Here is a 13542-nt window from a genome sequence, read left to right on the forward strand (position 1 = left end):
TGAGTAACAGCTGCTTGAAAACACCTTCAGCAGAATTAGAACAAAAATTAGCAGAGAATTCAAAAAGTTTAAGGTAAAATGTTGAACTAGTTGTGAAATAAAGTAAAGCAAAATAAATCCATTATAAGGAATTTTGAAAGTTGAAAATGAAATTTAAAAAGTTGAAGTAGAAGAACAATGACAATTCAATAAAGAAACAAGGAAATCTCATTATTTGGCATTTGATGTTTTAAAAAATTAAAATTTAGTCACCTCACTAAAATATTGAAAACCCTATTCACAGATTCTAAATATTTTGCTGATTTGCCAATTTTAACTAACTTCAAAGAATCAAAGCCGAAAATAAACTAAATTGTTAATAACATGAAAGTGAAATTCAAAACCCTGCGGACGCAAAAAAATTTCCCAGTCATTATAATAAAAATAAGAACAATATTATAAAATTGCTAAATTGGAAGTTGTATGTGCAATATTTTATTAAAAAAAGACGCACGTAATGAAAAATACAGGTGTTCAGTGCATGAAGTATCAAAGGGAGTATTAGGCTCTCAAACATACAGTGGTACTAAATTTTGAGGGTTAAATATTAATGCAACATGGATCGAAAAATTAATTCTAAAACAAAACAAAATACAAGCAAACATTGAGGTGAAATGTACAAAAAAAAACTTGGCAAAGATCAGTTATGTATCAACCATTCTGTCAAAAGATTTTTCAAAGTCAAGCAGTTGGCAGTCTAACCAGCTCAGAGGCTCACACGGCAATTTTACTCCCTTTCTCTTATAGGTCAAAATGCCGCCTGAACAAATAGCAAATCCGGTAAAGAACAAAAACCGAATAACACGGGACCAATTGCTCTCGAACGACAAGCGGGCCAATCTAATTCAGAGCGGGTGCAGATTTAGAACGGGATGTACTTAGAAAGGGCTGCAAACCTGTATAAGCATAGTTTTTATGGGTGCGAAAACTGCCATCCAGGGGGGGGGGGGGGGTCGAACTGAAACAATGCCCAGTCATCTATCATGCCCTCTCTTGTGCTACCCTATCTTACAACTGCTTTTGCTTGACTATAATTGCTTCATATGTTGTTCGAGAGCAATTAAATTAATTGCCGCTGAGAGGCTGACGACGGCTATCAAAAACCTCAAGGAATCCAATGTTCCTCTTCGAGTCGATAAAAATAGAGCGCCCCAGTACTATTGAAATTCTTTCAATTGTAAAATAAGAGCGCCTTAATAATAGCCGTTGAAAGGCTGACGGCTCGGCTATAAAATAGGAGTACCAAAGCAGCCAGCTGGGAAGATAACAAAGCTGTTAACCATGAATTCATTTTTTCCGTCTTGTTCACTGTGATGCTTCACAGACTAATAAAATACAAACAACTGCTTCAGGCTCTCAACAATTCAAAACACAATATTAGCGCCCCAGCAGCGCTATCAAAAAATAGCGCCGGAAAATAGCCGCCGTTGATTCCCATAACTCTATTGGAGAGAAAAGAAAATATCAACAAAAAGTGATTTTTGTATTAAAACATTTTTAAGCGCGATTTATTTTGATGTCATTTCGTAATTGAACATACTCCTGTCTCTCAGTGAGAGGCTAGAGGGTCTAGTATCAATGCCAATGAGCATTATAGTTACTAACTAAAACTTATGAGAACAAAGTTCAAGTACCGGGCATCTAAAAATGGGCTTTATGGGTTTATCCCGTTTCTATTTCTGACTTTGATTTTTTTATACCGACTCTCTTCATTTTGAATTGCTTTGCTGAGCAGCTGATGTTTAAAATGACTGAGCAGAATGACAGAAGAATGAAACTAGCCTAGAGAAATCAAAAAGATTTCACGCAAAATGTCGAAAAAGCGGCAAAATGGGTAAAGCGAAAAAAAAGTTCGACGAAGTAAAAAAAACATAGCAGGACAAGTCCTGAAATACAATTCAAAGAATTGAATCAAAAACTTAGAAGTACTCTACCTGACAAGAAGATCAATTGAGCAATGGCAGCCAAAACCCGAACAAATCCATCTCAAAAAATTGAGAAACTAAAGCAATCAAACAAACTAAACAAAAAAAGACTCATTAAAAAAAACTTTTACCCCTAATGCAAAATTTCATTCCTTCAAATATACATAATTCAAAAATATGTTTAAGACCTTTTTTGTTTTTGAAATCAGACCAGTATTTTATCTGCATGACCTGAAAAAATTCATTGGCCCTTGAAGATCGATTAACTCAATAATGACCAAAAAGATTAAAAATTGAAATCAATTGCAAACTTTAATGAAATTTTGCTGAAAATCGTGATATTAACATCTTCAGAATCATTTCTGTGTCTCTAGAGGCTATCCATTAATCAAATTCCAAGCATTAAAAAATGCATTGATCCATAGGCAGTAATTTTTAGAAAACAAAAATTTTAAATAGAAATTCGTTCTATTAAAATGTTGAAAACCGTTTAATTGCCATGTTTGAATAACGTTCAACTATCTAATAACATACTATCAAACCCTGGATCAGGTTAGCTGGCTACTAAGGCAAGAAAAACTGAATAAAGACAATAGTTTTGAAAAAACTTGAAAATTGCAAATTTTATCAAAATATTTACAAAAATCTACAGGTTCAACTGTTGAAAACAAATCTACTGACACAAATAACCATGCAGAAACCTTTTATCAGACCCTGGAATAAATTTTTTGGCACTTGAGAATGGACAAATATCAAAAATCGACGAAAAATTTAGGAAACCTTGAAAAAAAAATGCAGATTTTGATTAAAAAAAAATTTTGGGACAATGAAATGTTTAAAACCAATCCAATATTACAAGAAACTATGCAGTGCTTTATTATCCAAACACAAAGGACCTTTTCTAGCCCCTGAAGCTGGAAAAAACTCAAAAACTGACAAAATTCTCAAAAAATTTGAAAAAAAAGCAAAAATTAGAATCATTTTGTGTGTTTGTATTTGTAGTACCAAAACATATAGCTCATAAACCGGTCATAACAAGTAATTTTGTCTCGCAAAAGGCCTTCGTGATTTTTCAAAAACTTAAACTTAAGACCAAACAAAAACTCAAAAAAATTACAAAAAAACATGAAAAATTGCAACATTTTTAGCCCAAAACTCCTAAAAATGACCTTTTGACCTTAAATTGAGCCCATCCCAACAGCTGCACCACTCTAAGCACGTGAAGGGCAACTAACGTCCACCTTGGGCCTCTAATGAAACTTAATACGCGCTGGGCTCTACCTGTTTATCCCATTTTGAAAGATCCAAGTCATTGAAAAATGTGTGATCTTAAAAAAAAACCAGCGCCCCAATACAATTCAAATTCTTTGAATTGTTAAAAATAGGAGCGCTACAATAACCGGCTGAGAAGATGAGGGCGGCTATTAAACACAATATAAGCTCCCCAGCAGCGCTATCGTTGCTTCTAATCAAAACATAACCGACTAACGTCTGGCGAATTGCTCTCAAACGACCGGCGAGCGGTTGGCTTGGTCAGTAGCTAGCCACGGGGGGGGGGGGGGGGGGGGGGGGGTGCACCGGGGGCTGATGGGGGCAGCACTGGGTGGGTGGGGGGGCAAAAGCGCGGTGGGTGGGGGGTGGAGCCAATAGTGGGGGTGGGGGGGTCAACAAAGGGGGGGGGGTGTCAACCTCTAAGAACCGCCCCTCACACCATAAGTATAAGTATAAGTCTCCAAGACAGTTTGAGCTGAAACAGACCTGAAAGGCTCTAAGAGCACATAATGCCCGCTGGGCGCTACCTGTTTATCCCGTTTTTGAGGACGAAAAGTCAAAAGCGTCAGACGAAAAATTGGTCAAGCGAAAAATCGCATAAAAAAAAAGACCGACAGGACTAATATAATTGCTACAAACTTCGTTTGAGAGCAATTCAACATAGCCTGCAAATTGCCGGGAAATAGCCACCATTGACCCGCTTGAAGCACATTGGGAATGAAACAGAATAAGAAAAATTGAGAGAAAGAAATTGACAGAACTTTTCCAAGTATCAAAGTGTCCTTAATATTTGGTGTGTAAAGTTCTGCATATTCGGTTAGATTCTAAACTTACACTAAATTCAGCTCCTAAACTGAGGGCTTTTAAGCATAAAACTAATGCCTGCTAGCAATCGCTTTAATGAACTGTGATAACCTTATGCATCATGACATCATGACCGGGTATTATATGCTTATCCCGTTTCTTTCAATTTTAACCCTTTGACTTTGAAAGTATTCGTTACATTGCGTAATTCAATTGTGACCTCGCACTTTTGACTTCGATCGTATTCACAACATTACGTAATTGAATGCATGAAAGAATCGAAAAAACGCAGAAATTTTTGATATCAAATGAATACCATTATATTGCCCATAGCAAGTATCCAGTAACATACTAGCAAACTTTTGGAGGTTACCAGACCACTGAGACAAGAAAAACAAACAAAAGACAAAAATTTTAAAATTTAATCAAAAAATTGCTGAGAAATTCGTGATATTGAAAAGTTGAAAACAACTTAGTTGCCGATAAAAAACTATGCAGAAACCTATTATCAAACTCTAGAGAAGGTTTTCTGAGCTATGAGGCAGCAAAACGTCAATTAATGACAACAATTTATAAAACATCAAAAATAGAAAGTTTTTTCAAAGATTTGCTAATAATCGTGACAAGAAAATGTCGAAAACGGTTCTATTGATATAAGAAATTATGCAGCAACTGATTGCCAAACCCTCGAGCAGATTTTTGCCCCTGAGTCTGGAAAAATCCAACAAATGACAAGAATTTTAAAAGAACTTGAAGGAAAATTGCAAACATAGCCGGCAGATTGCCGGAAAACAGCCACCAGTGAAGCGCTTGACGCACATTGTGATTGAAGCTGAAAAGAAGAGACACATTGACCATTTTTTTCCCGTTTTAAGGTCAAAAATTTTACGTGCAGTTTCAGTTGGATTCTAAAACTATATAATTCAACTTCTAAACTGAAAGCTAATATGCTTAACACTAATGTCAGCTAGCAAACACACTAATGAACTTTGATAACCTAATTCCCAATGACTTAATGAACGGAATATATCGGTTATCCCGTTTTTTTTTATTTTGAGCTTTTGACTTTGACAGTATTTACCACAATGCGTAATTCAATGCGTGAAAGAATTTAAAATCCATTCAGTTGAAACACCGAGTGGAGTAAGTCAGAAGTCAAACGTGAAAATCATCTGACTTATGTAAAACGTGATCAAAAGGTAAAGCGAATTTAAAAAAAATATATAGCGCCTAAATAATAGCCGTTGAGAGGCTGACGGCGGCTATTAAAATTTAGTATCATTTTTCGTGAATTTGTTTGCATTACCACAACATAAAGCTCAAAAAATGGCTATAACAAGTAATTATATCTTGGAACAGACCTTTAACAATTTTGGAAAACGTCAATTCAAGTCTAATCAAACAATAAACTTTAGAAAATAACAAAAAACTTGATAAATTGCTCCATTTTGGGCTCAAAAACTCCTAAAAATGACCTTTTAACCTTGAATTTAGTCCCTGCTAGCAGCTTCAGCACTTAAAAGACTACTAAAGCTACATTAGGGCTTCTAATCAAACTTAATGCCTACTTGACCTTACCTGTTTACCCCGATTTCAAAGATCAAAGTCATTGATCAAAATTGTGTGAAAACCGTTTTGAAAGATCAAAATTGTGTGAAAACTTCTTACAAAAGCAGACAAAGCACCAAAACAATCCAATTCTTGGATTGTAAAAAAAGGAGAGCGCCTAAATAACAGCCGCTGAGAGGCTGACAGCGGCTATTAAACAGTTAACTGACATGATTCATAACATCATGGTTGGTGAATGCAACTTGAGTCTCACCTCTCCAGTGAAGAGGACATTGAATAGAGCTGATAGGATAGCCAAGTAGATAGACTGGTCATTCTTGCTCTCCCACTAAAACGGAAGCAACCAATTTACATTTAGACATCAAAATCCAGAATCCGCAAAAGTGAGAAAATCCTTGTCGAAATAGACGTATTTTTACTAGATTTAAATAGATGTAACCTATTTGATTTAAATATTCAAACAGATATCCGATTCGAGTTCCAGTTTTGATAGCCGGTTAGTGTTCTCAAGTTATATTGCATCGCTAATTGAAGCTGTGCCGATAACAAACTGTCAGAATTAAAACTGTTGAGAAAAGAGTAAAACTAGCCTTGATGCAAAGGAGTGAACTTTGAGCGACAGCTAGGAATGCGATGAATCGTTTGGCCCTCTTGCTCATGATCTGGTCGTAGACATACTGTCTGAACGAGTACCTGTCACCCGGACGAGGAGGCAGGTGCAGGGGTTGGACCTATACAACACAAAGACAGTTAACTAACTATCAGGGAATGAATAGACATAATCCTTAGGTGGTTCAAACGAATGTCAGCGAACCTCAAATATTGTACTGGAAATTGTAACCCCCTTCAGAACGTGCAACTTGACAACTTAGCAGTATATTTTTTAATAAAAACGGACGTCTATATTGCCAGATCTTATTTAAAACCTAAAATCAGTCAGCAATAATATGGCCATATCACTCCTTCTTTGACTGAGGTATAGGTGATCAACCTCAAACAATTTTGACTATCTTCGAACGAATTCCGCGCGAACTACTTGATGGAAGGGGGAGGAAGGGGTGCTGTCTTGTAGATCGTTGTTAAGGTTTAAAGTGAAAAGATTAAACCAATTTTGGTGCATTTTTTTCATTATACTTCAGCCAATTGAATAAAGCTGCATAAAATTGTGAAAAAGATAGCGATTTAGATCACACAAAACATAAGAACGTAAAAATCACCCAAAAAGTCAAAACGGGCAAGTAAAAGTTTTGCATTAAAAGACGAAGGGCTAAAATAATTTCATCAAACTTCGTTAGAGAGGAATTACTTACCATTGAATAATGACAGAAAACACAAGTGTCGAGTAACAGCAGGATTTTTTATCTGAATAAATACTAAAATTATCGCACGCGTTTACGTACAAGTGATAGCCTTCTCTTGAGGTCCTCCCACCTCCTCTGGTCTACTGTGAGGAGAGCCCGGCCGTTGTTCTCCTGGAAGTTGGCGATGATCACTCCCACAAACAGAGTCACCCCAATTAGGCACCCGATAAAGACGAACACGTGAACAAACAACCCGTTCACCTGTAACGCATTCAATTAACCCTACTCTAAAGGTGTGAGTAAATACACATTTTGGAGCCTTGGTTGGCCATTTGGTTTATTGAGTTTTTACGGTTGTCGATTTAAAAGTGCTCCAATGTTCTAAAGCCATTAAGTTGCTAAAGGTGATCAAATCATTTTATGTACATTTAGGGCAGAACTTGCTGTTGATGACCGCTTATTGTTTATATGAAATGATCGAAACCTTAAACCACATATACATTAAATTGATGCTATTAGCTGTTAAAACTCAAAAAAATATAGTTCAAGATATCCAAATAATCGATCATTCATTTAGTTTGCGTTCCACCAAATGATTCAATGCAGTTAGATGAATTTAGAACTAGTTAGTAAAAACACGAATAATAGCTTCACTCCACCAAATGATCCTATTAGTTAACTTAGTCGAAATTAGCAGACCTAACCATGATGCATGAAAACTAATTGATAGTGAATCAGAACTTAGGATGAAATGAGTTAGTGATGAGAAGTGACCTCGCCCGTCTGTTTCATGATGACATCTCTGATCTCGTACCAGCTTTTTAGTGTGAGCACTTCGAACAGACACAGCATCGCACTGAAGATGTTGTCAAAGTTAAAGTTGCGAGGATTGGCCCTAAAACACCACCCCATTTCCACCCTCCCTAAACCTACCATACCTTTTGCCTTCGTGTGGAGGTCGGAACATAGTTAACAATCACACCATTAGAAGAGAATTAACTTATATGAGGCAGCTCTCAAAGAGTTATAGTGCCTTGTTTCTGTTTGACGATGCTATGAGAATGTATTTTTGCGGTAAATTTACATATGATGCTGTGATGTTTCATAGGTGGGGGGGGGGGGGGGGGGGGGGGCTTTTTTTATATTAGTAGAAAAGCTCGGTGCCTTGAAACTTCAAGAGCATTTTTTTAAAAACATTTGATATTCCTTTTCCTTTTGCTGTAGAGCCTCCCCCATGAACTTTCAAGAAAATCTAACCGAAGGAATAGATTGCTCATGATGAAATTAGTAAGCAACAAAACCCATCGCAACCATTGATAATATGTGCCATGGTAATATGAGTATGTTAGCCGGCAGATAGTTAGAAAGAGGATTAATTTGAGAATTTTGGCAACAGTGAACACCAAAATCATTATCGATAAATGGCAAATTTTCCTTAAAACTATCATGATAATGGAAACGATAGTTGGAACTATCGCAATAAAATCCATCACTAATTGTTGCTCTCTAGTGATGAGAAAGTTGAAGAACAGCATTACGGTTTAATTACGCCGCAAATCATACACTTTTCGTGATTTAATTTACTCGAATTTGTTGTCTCTGTTTTCCACGATATCTGTTGATAAATTAGACGCAAGTGAAGGAAAGCCTAATATGTAAAAAATTGCATAAATAGGGTCATCTCGTTTCTAGTTGCGGATAAACAGGACCAATTTCAAATTTGAACTTATCCATAGAATGGCTCGTGATAAATTTGGTTCCTCCATTTGATCCTAGTTAATTTGAAAAAAAAAACGAAAAAATCAATTTATGCTAGTTGAACCAGCTGAGTGCCATTCATGAAGTCCCAAAGAGTACCTTTTGCGGCGCAGTGTTGAATATCATGAAAAAGTTAATCAGGCGTCAACACTTGAAACAAATGTTGGAAGAGTGTTTTAAGAAGGGACAGCATGATAAAAGTGGTCATAGTGACCGAGATGATGAAACAAACAGCAAACAACATCACATTAATGATGGATTAGCAGCAAATGAACATCACATCAGAAATAGACAATGTGATGAATGACATTAATTAGTGATAGAGGTCATCACAGAAGAGATAGAGATAGTGGTCAAAACTCGCACACACACACGCACGGGCACTGATATGGACATGAGAGAAATGGTCAAATACATTAAATAGCCACAAAAAAAAACAAAACATAACCGACTAACGTCGGGCGAATTGCTCTCAAACAACCGGCGAGCGGTTGGCTTCGTCAGTAGCTAGCCACGGGGGGGGGGGGGGGGGGGGGGGTCTCAGCCTCTAAGAACCGCCCTTCACACCATAAGTATAAGTCTCCAAAACAATTTGAGCTGAAACAGCTGAAAGGCTCTAAGAGCACTTAATGCCCGCTGGGCGCTACCTGTTTATCCCGTTTTTGAGGACGAAAAGTCAAAAGCGTCAGACGAAAAATCGGTCAAGCGAAAAATCGCATAAAAAAGACCGACAGGACTAAAATAATTGCTACAAACTTCGTTTGAGAGCAATTAACCAACTGATCCGAACGATGGACCATATATTGTAGCAAAAAACGGATCAAGCTTCATAAAGTAAAAGATTGAAAAAGTGGACATAGTAGAATCAGTTCAATTGCCTTTGTTGGAGTAGTAAAACTTACATAATTGACTTTTCTATTAATTAGAAAAGTCGCTTATTAAATAAAGCATGCATGTTAGCTCACATTTAGGCTTCCATTCAAAGATGTCTCATTTATATTACTTACCAAGTTGACTGGCGTTTCAGGTCTGTATAGTTACAAAAAAGCCAATGACTTTTTTCGGCCAATTAAGCTATCGACTCAGAGCCGCTGTTTTAACCCGATAACTGCTTTGAAGTCAGAGCAGAACGGGTAATTCTGCAGTCGTTAGCACCTTATCGGTCTTGGATGGCCATATTTAGCCAATAAGACACCAGCTTGTCAATGAGAATTTTGTTTTGGCAATTATGACTATTTTATCTCATGACAGTGTAAGGCTTTCATGCCTTCATTGTGGCAAAGAGGGTATCCAGGTGCGCAACTCACCTGTTTGCGAGGGAGGAGGGTGTCCGACATGTCATTGAGATAGTCGGCGACCTCTTTGTATCCCTCTAGCGACAAACACTCGAATAGAGTGAGCATGGCTTGGGGGAGGCTGTCAAAGCCGAAGGTACGAGGACCACTCCTAACCCACACAGATAGAGACATGTACACATTGGCTAATACTACTAGACTAACAGGTTATGAATACAAGATAGAAAAGGCAAAAGAAAAAGAGACAGACAATCACCAGAAGCACGTCGACTAACCCACACCGTAGTTTTATAATTTTAGAATAGCATGACTTTTCCTTTAATTTTCTGAAGAATCATAGGGATAATGAATAAACGCAATATGTCAGCAGGAAACAAATAAAATTACCCCAATGATGAAGAAAACAATAGCTGACATTAAATCTCTCCAAATGCCTTCTCTGTTCTCTTTTTGCTCCAATAAAATGTTAAACGAAAGTTTTGAACCAATTTTTAATTATACGGATCTTTTTTGCATTCAAGAAGTATTTGCTAAAAATGATTTTGTTTGGGAAAAGTAGAAAGCTTTGTTTTTATATAAATTTTGGTCTCAATTCTCTCAGAAGCCTGACACTTTAACATTACTTGAACATATTGAAGCCAATACTTAATATCGAAGCTAATATTCAGCTTAAAAAATATTAAGATCATTGCCGACTAGACGTCCGACGAACTGCTCTCAAAAGAACAGCGAGCGTTTAGCTCCCGTAGTATTGTTGTTGCCTTGCCCTTCAATCTCATTAAATTCTTCATAAGACAATAATGAGAAGTATCTCTGAATTGACGCCACTAAATTTCGTATTTAAATTTTGTCTAAATATGGTTTATCACTCATTTGTTTTTCTTTTTAAAATTAGATGGTTTACTGATTGCTTACAAGGCCAACTGGTTGTCTAAAGAAATAATTGAAACTTCTGAAATTTCAATTATTTTTGAAATTTCTCCATCCGACAGCAAACGATTTTAAAATTTGTGCAAAAATAGAAACAGATTGCGGAAAAACGTGCCCCTCAAAATTTTGTTGTCGACTTGGGATTAACAATTTTTCTGATTAACAAGAGGTTCTAGCTGCTTCAAACTAAATAGCGTACGCTTAATCTTAGTACCTTCAGTTTTTGAAATTTTTGCGTGCATGTATTTGCTTTTTGAAATTAAAACACCAAAATGTTTATGCTATTTTTTAACACCAAAATTGCTGCTATTTTTTCTGTTTTTTGCATATATGGGTTTATATGATTTGATAAATAATTTGAGAGAACGTATGTTTGGTAACTTCCAAGGGCAAACCTGATATACCTCACTCCTGAATTAGCTTGTGATTATCTAACTTGGGTGGCGGCACAATTTGAAATTCAAATAAAACGGTTACAAATGTTGATTTCTGAATCTAATTTTTAGTGATTAAATAGTGGTAAATCTCGTTGTTTATTTGATAAAAAACATATTTTACAAAATTGCGGAAGTCATTAGATTTCAATTCATGTCTGTCGTTCCATTTCTAGTGTTCATTCTTGTGCAATAGGACAAAATGATATCACTGGCATTATTAACTTTTGTTGTATACAGGCATGTTGCTTTGAAGAATCTATCAGAGTTAAAATTACAAAATAGGAACTACTGACTCCAGCAATCGCGCTTCGATCTCCTTCAGCCAAAAGTCTCCAAAGGCCAATAATGAGAAAAATCTGAATCCATATTTCGTTTTATCTAGTCAGATATAAAATCGACGCCATTTATTTAGATTTAGAGAGTTTTCAAATTTTTCTTTATTTGGTTTTTCAATCAGTTAGTTTTTTTTGTTTAAACTTGGTTGTTTAAAATTGGACGCAAAAACTAATTTGACTGCTGCTTGAGTTAATTTAATAATTGGAACTTCTGAGTGTGTCTATTTGACAAGAAATGGCTTTTACATTTTTTTTCCTAAAGTAAGATTTTGGAAACATTTTGGCTTTTTGTTTTGTCGACGTGTAAAGAAAATTATTAATTTATTTAACAAGATGTCCTGGTAGTTTAAACACAAACCGCTGAGCTTGTGTTTAGCGGTATAGTTATTGGAATTCACTGTGAGGTTAAATCTGCTTTTCCAAACTTCACTCCCTAAATTTTTCAAAATAAATCAAATGGAGTGTTACTGTCTGTTTTTGCATGTTTGTTTACATGAATTGGTAACCATTTTGATAGAACATTCGATTGATAAGCTCCAAGAGCAAACATGACTTAACTCAATCGTGAATTACCTTGTGATTATGTTCCTTGAGTGACCTCTAGATCTGATTTTGCATTCTCAATTCAATTTATAATTTAGTTTCGCGGTCAAGTTTGCACTTCTACATCCACTCATAGGTCCAATTTGAGAATTTAAGATAGATTTTTCTTTTGGTAGAATAAGTTGTTCACTTGATAAAAGTTTCCTTTTTACTTGACAAATTGAATCAGAGTTGGTTTTATGTGCGTGGTTTCGTTTGTTCGAGTGTTCATTTTAGTGAAATAAAAGAGATCACACTAGTTCGCCTTCTATAAAAAGATGTATATCTCTGCTTCAATTGGTAGACAATTAACATAGCCGGCAGATTACCGGAAAATAGCCGCGATAGACGTTTGTGGCCTTCCATGAATTGAAACAACAAAAGAAATAAGATAGACCACCAGCCCTTTAATAGACCACTAGACTTTTTGGGTTAGATTCGGACTGTCAATTTTATGACACATACCGTCTATAAGGAAGAAGCCCTAGAAGAGCTTTTTCAAAATTGATATTCAAATAAAAAACTCAAGACTAATGCTCAAGAATTAGGGCATATAAGTTTGGCACTACTTAGATGCACACTATTGATCTTTAACTAGTAAATGTTCATAAAATTTTAAGTTCCATAGGGAAGTTCAGAAGTCGATTTTTTTAGTGATGTAAGTCACGCTATCGATCTAAATGCAGAAATGACGTCACGCACACAAATATTAAATGCAAAGCAGTAAAGTCACTGAAGTCATTGAAAAAGTCAACTCCAAGAAGTCAGGTCGTAAAAATCATCGATGGAGACGACGAATTAAAAAACATAGCAGGACAAGTCCTGATGTACAATGCAAAAAATTTTCATTTACTTAACAAAAAAACTAGACCTAGAACGCACTATGAGTTGATTGGGAAAACTATTTCTAAAAAAACAAAGAAGAGAGAGAAAAAATTAAAAGAAGGAAATCAATGTCAAAATGCCGCATGTGAACAAAAAACCACTAGCGAGAAATGGAATAACGCTCTAGAAAAAAAACTGATCCAAAAAATACCCGGCAGATGCCGGAAAATAGCCGCCGTTGATTCCAATAAGCATGATTGGTATTGAAAGAATAGAAGATATTTTTTAAGTCGGATTTATTTTGATGGCATTTCGTAGTTAAACATACTTCTGTTTCTTAGAGAGAGGCAACAGTGGCTACTATCAATACCAATAAGCATTAGAGATGGTAACTAAGACTTATAGGAACGACGTTAAAATAGCGGGCATCTAAAATTGGGCTTTATGGGTTTATCCCGTTTCTATTTCCG

At 36.0% G+C, this 13542-nt stretch overlaps 2 protein-coding genes across 3 annotated transcripts in view; both read right to left on the minus strand.

Moving 5' to 3' along the window:
* Positions 1 to 13542, minus strand: part of LOC142339658 (signal peptide peptidase-like) — a 144548-nt gene that overhangs the window by 75179 nt on the left and 55827 nt on the right. The window lies entirely within an intron of this gene.
* Positions 1 to 13542, minus strand: part of LOC142339657 (sodium leak channel NALCN-like) — a 93358-nt gene that overhangs the window by 20424 nt on the left and 59392 nt on the right. The window contains exons 21-24 of one of the 2 annotated variants that reach the window (XM_075389853.1): positions 7685 to 7805; positions 7010 to 7171; positions 6200 to 6340; positions 5863 to 5937 (exon numbers count right to left, since the gene is read on the minus strand). In XM_075389853.1, the coding sequence (XP_075245968.1) occupies positions 5863 to 5937; positions 6200 to 6340; positions 7010 to 7171; positions 7685 to 7805 (499 nt within the window). Of the gene's footprint in view, positions 1 to 5862; positions 5938 to 6199; positions 6341 to 7009; positions 7172 to 7684; positions 7806 to 9975; positions 10115 to 13542 lie in introns of both variants that reach the window. The other variant, XM_075389852.1, reaches the window with a different exon arrangement.

This window comes from Convolutriloba macropyga, chromosome 5 (assembly GCF_964194025.1).
Source record: "Convolutriloba macropyga chromosome 5, txConMacr16.3, whole genome shotgun sequence".
NCBI classification, from domain to species: domain Eukaryota; kingdom Metazoa; phylum Xenacoelomorpha; order Acoela; family Convolutidae; genus Convolutriloba; species Convolutriloba macropyga.